The sequence below is a fragment of the Carassius carassius genome, chromosome 49 (assembly GCF_963082965.1).
Source record: "Carassius carassius chromosome 49, fCarCar2.1, whole genome shotgun sequence".
NCBI classification, from domain to species: Eukaryota; Metazoa; Chordata; class Actinopteri; order Cypriniformes; family Cyprinidae; genus Carassius; species Carassius carassius.
The window spans coordinates 13,797,245-13,810,247 of record NC_081803.1 but is presented as its reverse complement, the minus strand read 5'-3'; the positions used below and the strand labels follow the sequence as shown (position 1 = coordinate 13,810,247).

Here is a 13,003-nt window from a genome sequence, read left to right as displayed (position 1 = left end):
ACAGTTCTCTCTCCACCCTCAATACCACGACTTAGGTGCCCTTGAGCAAGGCATCGAACCCCCAACTGCTCCCCGGGCGCCGCAGCATAAATGGCTGCCCACTGCTCCGGGTGTGTGCTCACAGTGTGTGTGTGTGTGTGTGTGTTCACTGCTCTGTGTGTGTGTGCATTTCGGATGGGTTAAATGCAGAGCACAAATTCTGAGTATGGGTCACCATACTTGGCTGAATGTCACTTCACTTCACTTTTTTTTTTTTTTTTTGAGCCTCACCAATGGTTTACATCTTGTGGTGAACCCTCTGTATTCACTCTGGTGAAGTCTTCTCTTGATTGTTGACTTTGACACACATACACCTACCTCCTGGAGAGTGTTCTTGATCTGGCCAAACTGTTGTGTAGGGTGTTTTCTTCACCAGGGAAAGAATTATTCAGTCATCCACCGCAGTTGTTTTCCGTGGTCTTCCAGGTATTTTGGTGTTGCTGAGCTCACCTGTGCGTTCTTTCTTTATAAGAATGTTCCAAACAGTTGATTTGGCCACACCTAATGTTTTAGCTATCTCTCTGATGGGTTTGTTTTGTTTTTTCAGCCTAATGATGGCTTGCTTCACTGCTAGTGACAGCTCTTTGGATCTCATATTGACAGTTGACAGCAACAGATTCCAAATGCAAATAGCACATTTGAAATGAACTCTGGACCTTTTATCTGCTCCTTGTAAATGGGATAATGAGGGAATAACACACACCTGGCCATGGAACAGCTGAGCAGCCAATTGTCCCATTACTTTTGGTCCCTTAAAAAGTGGGAGGCACATATACAAACTGTTGTAATTCCTACACCGTTCACCTGACTTGGATGTAAATACCCTCAAATTAAAGCTGAAAGTCTGCAGTTAAAGCACATCTTGTTCGTTTCATTTCAAATCCATTGTGGTGGTGTATAGAGCCAAAAATATTAGAATTGTGTCGATGTCCCAATATTTATGGACCTGACTGATATATATATATATATATATATATACAGTACAGACCAAAAGTTTGGACACACCTTCTCATTCAAAGATTTTTCTTTATTTTCATGACTATGAAAATTGTAGAGTCACACTGAAGGCATCAAGGGCTATTTGACCAAGAAGCAGAGTGATGGGGTGCTGCGCCAGATGACCTAGCCTCCACAGTCACCGGACCTGAACCCAATCGAGATGGTTTAGGGGTGAGCTGGACCGCAGACAGAAGGCAAAAGGGCCAACAAGTGCTAAGCATCTCTGGGATTTCCTTCAAGACTGTTGGAAGACCATTTCAGGTGACTACCTCTTGAAGCTCATCAAGAGAATGCCAAGAGTGTGCAAAGCAGTAATCAAAGCAAAAGGTGGCTACTTTGAAGAACCTAGAAAATGACATATTTTCAGTTGTTTCACACTTTTTTGTTATGTATATAATTCCATATATAATTATATACAATTATATACCATAAATATAATACAATTTTCATAGTCATGAAAATAAAGAAAACTCTTTGAATGAGAAGGTGTGTCCAAACTTTTGGTCTGTACTGTATATATAAATATATATATATATATATATATATATATATATATATATATATATATATATATATATATATATATATATATATATAAATAAAAAATGGAAAAATACATCATACGGTTTCCATACAGAGGCAATATGCTTATCGGTTCCATTCCATCCTTCCCAATGTGCTTCAGTTCGTGGGACCGCAGACGTGATGTCCTATTCTCTCTGTCCCTTCAGGGGTTGAGCAGAAATGTTTGGTTCTACACCAGAGAGCCAGCCTGGTTTTGCGCCGGCACCATAATGGGTACCCCTCCCATGCGGGAGATGTTGGCAGTAGTTACGGTGGTGGGCAGCATGGGCGGACGTGGAATCTGAGGCTGGGCGGAAGCTGGCCGTGGCATTGAGGAGTGCTGGGAGCCTCCACTGGTGCTGGGGGGTCTCGAAGGTCCACGAGGCAGGGTCTGGTTGGTGTTGTAGCCAGGCAATGTGCGCTCCAGTGTGGCGTCTGCTGGAGGCTGCGAGCGGTAGCCGCTTATGCTGCCCCCCGTGGCCGTGAGGATGGACGCGGTGTCAGAGTGAGGGTAATGGTGGTGGTTCTGAATGTCTCGTGGGTAAGAGCCGGTGTGAATGGAGGACAGGGTGCCGTTTTTAGAGATGATGTCAGATCCAGTGCCACTCTTGGCCCATGAGATGCGTTTGGGAGCCTGAGCATCCTCTCTGTAATACACAAAAAAACAATGTCTTCACAAGTTAGAAATCACTAAATCAATCAACAAATCTCAATGATCTTACTTGATTTCATTGGCCAAGTCCTCCTCTGTGTCTTTCCGTCTTGTCCACATGAAGACGAAGAAAAGAACGATCAGGATGAGAGCCACAATACAACCAACCGTAACACCAGCGATCATCCCTGCATAAGTCGCTGTACGAAAAGAACAGGAAAAGTTAATCTATGACCTTTAATTAACAACATTATGTTATCTTCAGATGACTTAAATTACATGTGATGACTTCCAGGTTGATATAGCACGTCTCCACTCCTGCAGAGTTGGATGCTGTGCACTTGTATTTGCCCGACATATTACTGCTCAGGTTGTTCAGTTTTAAAGTTCCAGCTGTTTCATCTACAACAACAACAGTAAAGTTAGATTTTCATGTTTACAAAAATAATATAGCCATTTTTGGAGAAACATGTTAATGCTAATGAGACACAAGATGCTAACAGAAAGGATAATTAAACATATTCTTGTGTCTTACTTGGATACAAAGATAGACTCACTTTGTGCGGGAGGAAAGAAGATCTCTGAGGTGGGGCTGGTCTTGGTCCACTTGTATCCTGGTGTCGGTTTACCATCTTTAGAGTTACAAGCCAGAGTGATGTTCCCTTTAAGAACAGGCTTTCCTTTAACTTGACAAACTGGCACTGAAGGAGGGACTGAAAGAGACAGGATGGGTCACTTGATGTTAAATCTGCATTTAAAGAGTGTTTCTGGAAAGGAATAATGTCCTGTGTCAGAGAACAAGCATCTGACATGTACACAGGCATGTGTGTTTTAGGACTATGCATGCGTGCATCACAGTGTGGCAGCAAGTACACACCTTTAACATTAAGGGTGAGCTCTCCAGTGAATCCTGGGCCTGCTGGTATGATGACCTGGCACATGTACTTCCCCGAGTCTGATGCTCTGGTGTTGTCAATGTACAGGGACAGGTTGGTGTTTGGCATTTTATGACTAAAACTTACTCTACCTGCAAACTGGGAAGTGCTATTACTAATGCTTCCATCTGCATATGAAATGACCTAAAGAAAGACAAAGAAGAGGGTGGCAGGCATCAAAATTACAAAAGAGGTATGAGCTGTTGAGAACAATTCAGGAGATTTAAAGTGAAACATGTTTCACAAAATACAGGTATATTTATTCATTACATTTTATTCACACACACACACAGTCTGGTGCACTATTTTTGCGGGGACTCTCCAAAGACGTAAAGGTTTTTATACATTACAAACTGTATTTTCTATTGTCCTAAACCTACCTTTCATAGAAAACTTTCTGAATTTTTACAATCTAAAAAAAGTCAGTCTATTGTTCGTTATCTGGCTCGGTTCAGTGTTCATCTTCAATTCTCTCTTCACAGCAGTTCAGTCAGTGTACTGTCTGAGTGCATGCATTACTCCCGGATATTGGTTTGTTTGAACTCAGAGGGAGTGTCAGCCACGTTAAAAAAGTTAACGGCTTAAGTCATTTGTGGATTAATGCGTATTGGAGAGGCGAACCGTTTAAAACGATTCAGTTCGATTTGGTGAACTGGTTCAAAAAGATCCGGTTACATCGAATGATTCGTTCGCGAACCGTATATCACAAACTGCTTTGTTTTGAACTCTCACACAACAGACACGGAAGAGAAGACAATGCTGAATAAAGTCGTAGTTTTTGCTATTTTTGAATCAAAATGTATTTTCAATGCTTCAAAAAATTCTAACTGACCCTCTAATGTCACATGGACTACTTTGATGATGTTTTTCTTACCTTTCTGGACATGGACAGTATACCGTACACACAGTTTGAATGGAGGGACTGAGAGCTCTCGGACTAAATCTAAAATTTCTCAGAGGACAGGTCTAAAGGATTCTTATCAGCCTATCCTTCAGTTTGCGGAGTTAATCTCAACTGAAAAAAATGCAATCTGCTGGTAATATGGTTTCTTACAGAGTAATGAGATGCCATGTAATGCAAAATGAAAGACAACTGCTGCCAAGAGTGGACATTTTAATCACAGTATTACTAGCTCTTAAGGTAAGGTGGTCTGAGTTTGCAGACAATATGAGATATGTAGAAATAACCCACATGATTTCTTGTACTTTCAATATGGTTAACACAAAAGACAAAGTGATCCTGTGATTGCAATATTTTGATATGATCATCCATCATACATGATTTAACTGAATTAAAACAGAAACAAAATATCTACATAAAACATGATGCCATTCATAATCCAAATCATAACATGCACAGATGGTGTAAAATTTTCTGGCATCCTATCCATAATACCACACCATTTCAAAATCTAATTTGGGCTGACATAACATTATAAGATTTCATTATAAATCTATGCTTAATCCCTTCACTGTACAGGGAATGTGTTCTGATGATTATTTGAGTGTGTGTGATAATGAGGAGTGGGATTTCGTCTGTGTGTACTCTTGACCTCTAGAACTCAAACCGAGGTGATCAGGGATTGACCATTATATTACATCAGCTGCATGTCATGTTATGTTCTGAGAAAAATCTCTCATTATGATCATTATAATGACTTTTAGAAAACTATGAAATCAAATTGAAACAGCCAATATATGCACCTGACCCAAGATAATGCACTCATTACATTATTCAGCAACCTAGTTTATGAACTATATTACTTTTAAAGTCTTTATAGTTATGTGATTATTAGTATTCAAATTCATGTCTCTCATTTATTCCAACAAAAAGTGCTTAAGATATCCCTTAATATTAATATGAATTATTAAGGGATTACAATTATTGCTTACCTTAATTTTTTATTAGTAACTAAAAGCACTAAACAGTATGTGGGCAAAATAGTAAGTTTTACTATGACAAGCCTAAATTATGCTATTATTATCATTACTACTACTACTATAGTCTATCTATGTACATCTGACTACTCATTGCCTCCGTATACTGTACACAGGGTGGGCTGAAAACTTTTAAACAGGATGAAGATGTCCACATTTTTCTTATTTTGTTGAAAATTTATTTTTTCCATTTAGTAAAGCCCTTTGGAAGCAACAGAACTAACATGTTTCCCGGAAGACAAATTAAGTACAATTTACCTTGATCTTCAAATTTAAAAAGTTTAACTGTTTAAATGCATTTTGTTTGATCTCGCTTATTTTGTTACAATTTTTCACAGATTCTGCAAGGAGTTCCCAAACTTTCGCATGCCACTTGTGTGTGCGCGTATATACATATGTGCAAATGTCTTAGGAATTATGAGCCTGTCATATTTAAATAGCAATAATAATTACCACATCTGCATTTTAATCCATGTATCATTCTTTCTTTTCATATTCAATTAAGAAAACAAATTTGGAAAATCGAAAAAAGGACTTGTTATTTCCTTATTCGTTTACGAATACATTGTTTGTTTTTAAAATAATGACTGCTTTTTTCTATTTTCGATTACATGCTCATATTGAAAATGGGAAATACGAAAAACCCATTTTCAATTTGAGCATGTAGGATCTACATGTAGAATTTGAGGATCCTTCTATTCAACAAAAAATACTGTAAATATTTAAATAATGATAATCAGCAAATTAGCATATTAGAATGAGTTCTGAAGTATGTGACACTGCAGACTGGAGTAATGATGCTGGAAATACACCTTTGATCACAGGAATATTAACATTTACATTTATGCATTTGGCAGATGCTTTTATCCAAAAAAACAAACAAACAATCAAACAAACAAACAAACAAAAACCTTACAGTGCATTCAGGCTAACATTTTGATATTTTTTTGCCTAACATGTGTTTCCTGGGATTTTAACCCACAACCTTTTGCGCTGCAAACTCAATGCTCTACCACAGGAACACTGTAATAAATCGTAATGATCACGAGAAAACATCTTTTGTTATGTCGAGATCACGAGAAAACAAGAAAAAAAAAATGCATGGCCGCTTAGAACTTCCATAGTAATAGAGTCCGCATCACCTGCCTTAAGATGTTTTACTCTTTGCACTCCAATTGAAGCACATAAACGAAAAGACAGTGCAAATCTACACATATTTACCTATTTGCCACCTAATCTTATTCTTATCTTATAATAAATCACTTGGATCAAGATCTTTCAGTCTGTTTACGCTGCAAATAATGCACGTGACAAAACAGTAAATGCTGCTACTTCTAGCTGTCTGCTCTAGATGAGACTTCACTTTACACCAATGATCTAGATGCAGCAGTCACAAAACATGCCGCAGCCAAGGTGAATTCATGTTAATATTCATGTGCATGCATTGGTGACTGTCCACAGTGAGAGATCTTGAGACTTACGCAACGCTTTTTATGCCACAGGATGCTTGCTCCATAACTGATTAAAACTGTTAAATTATGAAATAATATAAAATAAGGTGGGAAATGAGTTAATAAATATAGATTGGCACTGCTTTTTTTCCCAATACAATTTCCAATACATCTTCCAATACAAACACGCCCCCTAGTATTGTCCTGCCTCTCACATTGATTGACAGCTTTCCGTGTAGACGTCGGAAATTCAAAAAGGATTTGCGATTCCATTTGAGCTTTGGCGGATAACATGCATGACGCAGAGAGAGTGAAAATGCAGATGTGGTAATTAATATTGCTATTTAAATATGAAAGGCTCATAACTTGTAAGACATGGGAAATACAGTTGCAAATGGACTTTGATTTTTCATTTGAAATGTGGCAGTCACTGTGCTTTTGCGAAAGAGTAAATGAAAACGTTAATGCAAGGTTTGCAATTGCATTTGGATTATGTCACCCTTTATGCACCCACATGTGGAAAATGCAATTGAAAATACAATTTGCAATTGCTTTTGAAAAAAGTCCTGAATATTCTTCCATACACACAATTTAAAAGTCATTATTTAAAAATAATGGTTTAACTTTTTTGCAGTTCACTTAATTATTTCTACAGTGTGACAAATAAATATGTGTTAAGTATAAATATTCAATGCTGTCTTTCAATTAATAAAAATAAACATTTTTTTACAAGTTGATAAAATTAATAAAATCACATAATACTGATGGAGTATAGCATGTCACTCTGCAGGACACTGCTGTCTCTGTCAACAAAAACAAAGAGAAACAACATATAGAAAAGAGAGTCACCATTTCTGTGATGCCGGGCATGTAGCTCCAGATCACTGTACTTTTCTTAATCTCTGCACCAGTGTAAGAAGCCTGCAGCACTACCCTCTTCCCTTGGATTACTTCTACATTTTTCTGAGGCAGCTGAAGTTGGGCCAGGTCACCTGGAAAGATAAAGAGAGAAAGTGAAAATAATTTAATAATATAACCATTCAACCCAGCTGACAGCCTACATGTCCAAGTGCACTCATTTGAAACCCCAATAAAATCTAGAAACATTCAGGAGTGACATACACTCTCCAAAGTGGAGGTAAACAAGCTGAATCCAGCTGTCCTGGTTGTCTGTCTGATCCTCCAGCTCGGCCAGGAAGGTTCAGCTAGACACCCGGAGAAAAGAGCCTCATAAGAGAGAATCTGCTTCTTAAATGCTCATCACATATGATTTCAGATGAAAGTCCGTAGGGAGAAAAACTGGGTGAAGCTACTGCCGAGCATCTTGTTTCAGGCTTAGCAGAAGGTATGTGGAGGAGAGGGACATTCACAGGCCCACTGCAATGAGTCTCAATGACATGTGTATGCTGAATTCCCTTCCCTTAAGTGTAAACCCACTAATCCTCAACTAGAATCCTAGAACCTTTCTGACATTTTCTTCTGCTTTATGTTTGTCAAGGACCAGAGGTCATGCCAAATATAGAAGGAAAGTTATTACTACTTCTACTTCTTTCTATAAATTGAAATCTTACATATACGTTTAATAAAAGGACTATATATATATAAACTTTGACCCCAAACCTTTAAATGATAGCAAATATTAAATATTCTTGATGAGTATTCATGTCTTTCAAACTAGCATTCAACTTACTTACTTGTTTATTCTAGTGTATCCCATCAACTAGATTTGTAAATTAAACAAATAATCACCAGCCTTCTAACATGAACACTAGCATTTTAAATCAATTTACAGAGTTCATTCACAATAACACAAACTTCTAGAACACTTTCCATAATCTGTGTTATAGGGTACATATACAAAGCATGTAAAGCCCCAAGCAGCTTAGAAGTAAAGCTTAAAGACAGAGAGAAAAAAAATATTGTATATATTGTATATATAAACTGTATGACTGCCTACATACCAGCAGAGGGAAGCAAATGCCATGCAATAAAGTCATTATAAATAAGAACATAAAGGAACACCAAATAATATGATGTTTTGAGCACTTCATTCCTTCATTCAGGGCTTATGATATTTATTGCCTCATGCAACCAGTCTATGTTTTCAGTGCATCTATAATCACAGTGTTTATCAGCATCGACCAAAGCAGAGCTTCTCAATCTTTAGGTAAATTACCCAGCATTCCCAAGTCTTCTCCCCATCTCTTGATTGCTCTACTAAAGCCTCAATAAGAGATGAAACTAGTAGCTGTGACTCAGTAAGGAATCTGCGTTAGAGTCAGCCTCATTAATCAGAGCACTTTTGGGAGTGTTTTTCTCTCGCGAACACGGAGTCTCTCAGATCCACATGAGGATCTTAGCAGTCTATAAATTCTCCTATTAAACTCACTGATTTGGAGAGCAATTAACCTCAAACAAACATGAAGCTATGTACATGCCACAGGAGGAAAATAAATGTGCTGTGGATGTGATGTTAGAGTTTAGTGCACTAACCAGTGACGAATTCAAGTGACTATTGAGGATCAAATGCTTATTTCACTCACTGAAATGCAAACAAATTTCTAACCTTTACATACAGTAATGTGTTTTTTTTTTATTTTTTGGTTGATATTCTAATCTCTATCAGTTAAAATAAATCTATTATAAAAATTACAGACCCTCCATTTCTTTGCAAGTAGGCAAACTTACAAATTCAGCAGGGGATCAAATAAATATTTTCCCCACTGTAGTTGTTTATAATCATTTAACAATGATAAATGATTGTTCCAGGAAATATTTAAAGGGATTTTTCTGTATTACTGTGAGAATGACAGAGGGACAAAAGCGAAGAGCCCATTTCCTGACTCTTCAAGCATAATACCATCACATCATCTTCTGATTTAACCATAATGATATTTCAGTACTGTCCCAATACCATCAGCCTAATGAGCCTGCAAATGATTTCTGGCATTGTAGTCCTCCAAACAAACAAATGTTTTCGCTGATGCAACTGTGCCTTTGTTTGTTCAGTTGTGAACCCCAGAAAGTTTGAAGGAAAGCTCTGAGGACAGGTTTGGGCAATGAGAAGAACATACAGAGAGAACAGCTTTCACTACGTGAAAGTCATTTATTGAATACAGACTCTGTAAGACTAATGAGAAGAAGCAGCAGTGTTATAAATCTGAAGGAATGATGTGAGCAGGTCTGATCTGAATAATATATTCTACAGAGTGGCATGAAGTCAGAAAAGAGATGGAAAGATCATCAGTTAGAGCCATATTGATTAAAAATATCATTTAAATATCATTTAATAAAAAATAATATTTTTAATAAATCCTGTTCTTTTGAACTTTCTTTTTGAATCCTAAAATAAATAAAAATCACAAAATATTAAGCAGCAAAACTGTTTTCACCATTAATAATAATAAAAATGTTGATTGAGAACCAAATCAGCATATAAGAGTGATTTCTGAAGGACCATGTGACACTGAAAGCTGGAGTAATGCCTGCTGAAAATTCAGCTTTGCCATCACAGGAATAAATTACATTTTAAATTCTAAAAATAAAAAGAACATTTTAAATTGTAATAATATTTCACAATATTGCTTTTACTGCTTTTTTTCATCAAATAAACGAAGCCTTGATAAGCATAAAACAAAACTCATTAAACACAAACACTCAAAAATATATACATTTTTTAAATTATACCGCTCTTAAACATTTGAACAGTTAACTACATAAATCAACAAATACATAAAAAAATGTATTCCTAATCTAACAACTCACTTTGATTATATAAAGACAGAAAACATCACAATTCTAATCTTGCACTCTGAGACCCTTAAGCATATAATAGGACTGCATGCGATTTATCCCCTATATGCAAGTGCTATTAATTATTTTTATTTTTTTGCAGCGCACCGGTTTTTATATCAGTTGAGTATTAAGTTTCCATGTGGAATTTCTGGGATAACGGCATTCTTCTAAAGTGCTGCGCTAAAATAAATCAAGACTCTTGCCAATCATGCTGTGCACAGCTGAAGCAAAACAATGGGTTTAATGTCCTTCATTGTCACAGATATTAACCTTTAAGTGAAGAAGAAATTAAAAAACAAGCCTATTTTCCTTTCTTAATAAATGTTCTTGGTAATATCGTGAAAGATTCAGTGAGAAACAATGCAAACTGACTGTTCTTTGAGGGTGACAGGACCAATCCCTCTCAATTTTAAATCCCACCCCTCCAACAACCTGCTTTTCACAATCCTGCTCTATATTATTGTCTCACAGAACATCCTATTTCACTCTAAAGCATGTCACATTATGAACATTTTTATAATCATGTTGACTTTAATGTAACTTTCTCGAGGGATTCATGGATAAGATTTCCGAAGACATGAACATGGCAGTTCGAGCACTATGTGAACTCGCTCCCATGCACATGCTTATATGCATGACTGAGACATAGATGATGAAGCTTTTAATTGCAGGAAGAGCACTATTTATTTTTTGGGGGGTTGGCTTTAGGCTCTGATAAAGAGTTTAGGAAAGGCCTTTGATGTATCTGACAGTTTGCGTGGATGCCGAGCATTGGGCGGAGGCCAGAACTTCCTGTCCTAAATCTATCTACACTGCAAAGTTACTGTTAAAGCATTCCTGCTGTGGGCCTTCAGTCAGATCTGAGACAGAAGGCCTTTTCAAGACGAGCTAACACCCAAAATAATTACAGATGCTCTGGCAAAATAAGTCAACTGAAAATGACAAATCTAATCTAGACTATAAAGCCTTGATCAGATCAACCCGAGAACTGATGGCCGGGAGGAGACGCACACAAGTGCACTGCAGATCGGAGAGACTGACTGATGGTTTTCTTCATGTCAATGATAAAACCTTTATGAAGTGGTTTCATTATGAACACACTCGATGTGGTAGGGAGGATTTTATTTGTGTGCCTTCAGGGAAAATTACTATCTGAGGGACAGAATTTTAATATGCTAAGAAAAGGTTACCTGCTAAAACCCACCCACATTAAAAAACTCTACTTTTTAATAATAAAAAAAGAAATATAGACATAATATATTATAATGATCTCAGTGTTACAATTACAAGATATAATAAATAACAAACTATTATTGGTCTGGAGAATGGAAAAACATCTAGAATGGTATTACTGTATGTTTAAATATTAACTTGCATTTAATTTTTCTCCGACCTAGGACACTCTTTCATTGTCACTGGACATGAAACCCATTAAGCCTTTTACTTGGGTAGACCAATTTTTGTATATTTTCATTTTTTTGTTTGTTTTAAAAACCACAACTACAAAAGTTATATTTTTAAGAACTTGTGTAGTAAATGTGTAGATTTTTTAGAGACTTCTAGAAGCTTAAACATCTTCACGCGTGTATAGAGAAACCAGCCAAGTTTGCCCTCTGTCACCTCTTCTAAAAAACTCCTTATCTGACAAGAAATCCCTTATTCCCTTGTCTCTTTTTGACTTCTATCTCTCTCTCTACTGCCATTTCTCTTTCCAATCTCCTCTTCTCCTCTCTATTATCTCTCAGTAATTACAGACTTTGTTCGAGAGCGGATAGAGAGCATCAGTTTTATCAAACTGTGACTCTGTTTGGTTCATCTGAGAAATATTTGTAAGTCATTAGTTTAACTGCAGAAGTAAGATTGCGTGTCATAGGAGAGGGCTATCAGGGTGGATGTGATGATGAAAAGAGTGATAAGAGTCTCTGTGATGGATTTTAGTACAGCTGAGCACTTCAAGGTTAATTGAAACAGTAATGAGGACGCAGAGAGAAATCTGATTCATGTGGATGGTGAAAAATGGACAGAAATAAAATGGACACCATATTAAGACAACTGAAAAAATGCTTTCTACAAAGTCAAAATAGGTGAGAAATGGAGTGAGCAGAAAAAAAACCTGACAGGAACATGTCATATTTAAGCCACATTGCATAAGTCACATTTTTAGGTCACTTTTTATACATATATTAAAATAATATATTTATAAAACAATCTTTATTAAAAGATTATATAAATGTTACTTTTCTTTCTTTAATAGGGTGCAATGCGAACTGTATGTTTTCATTGGATTCACAAAATAAAAAGAAAAAAAAAAGAACATGCTATTCTGCAACCGGTTATGCTTGTTCTTTAAATTATGCCTGTTGCATTTTGGGTGAGAAACACTGGGCTAACATGAACATATAAGGGCAACGGTGGAAGTGAAGACAGAGTCTAAATCCAGTGTACTCCTGTTTCCTTCTTTCCTGTTTCCTTTGCATTGTGTTAAACAGGGATTCAGGAAAGAGAGCTGGGCCAGATAAGACAAAGACTGGGACACACTCCAACAACACAAAGAATGCAGGGTGACACACACACAAACACGCACCTGCATCACCATCTAAGATCCTAAATATCTTCAATATGAGCCCTTG

The 13,003-nt window shown here is 36.9% G+C and overlaps 1 protein-coding gene across 1 annotated transcript in view; it reads right to left on the bottom strand.

The window, feature by feature from the left end:
* Window positions 1–1,640: 1,640 nt before the first annotated feature.
* Window positions 1,641–13,003, bottom strand: part of LOC132132664 (endothelial cell-selective adhesion molecule-like) — a 30,255-nt gene continuing 18,892 nt past the window's right edge. The window contains exons 2-7 of the mRNA XM_059545128.1: window positions 7,428–7,570; window positions 3,132–3,333; window positions 2,812–2,967; window positions 2,534–2,656; window positions 2,325–2,454; window positions 1,641–2,249 (exon numbers count right to left, since the gene is read on the bottom strand). Of these exons, the coding sequence (XP_059401111.1) occupies window positions 1,793–2,249; window positions 2,325–2,454; window positions 2,534–2,656; window positions 2,812–2,967; window positions 3,132–3,333; window positions 7,428–7,570 (1,211 nt within the window). The 3' untranslated portion in view covers window positions 1,641–1,792. The remainder of the gene's footprint in view (window positions 2,250–2,324; window positions 2,455–2,533; window positions 2,657–2,811; window positions 2,968–3,131; window positions 3,334–7,427; window positions 7,571–13,003) is intronic.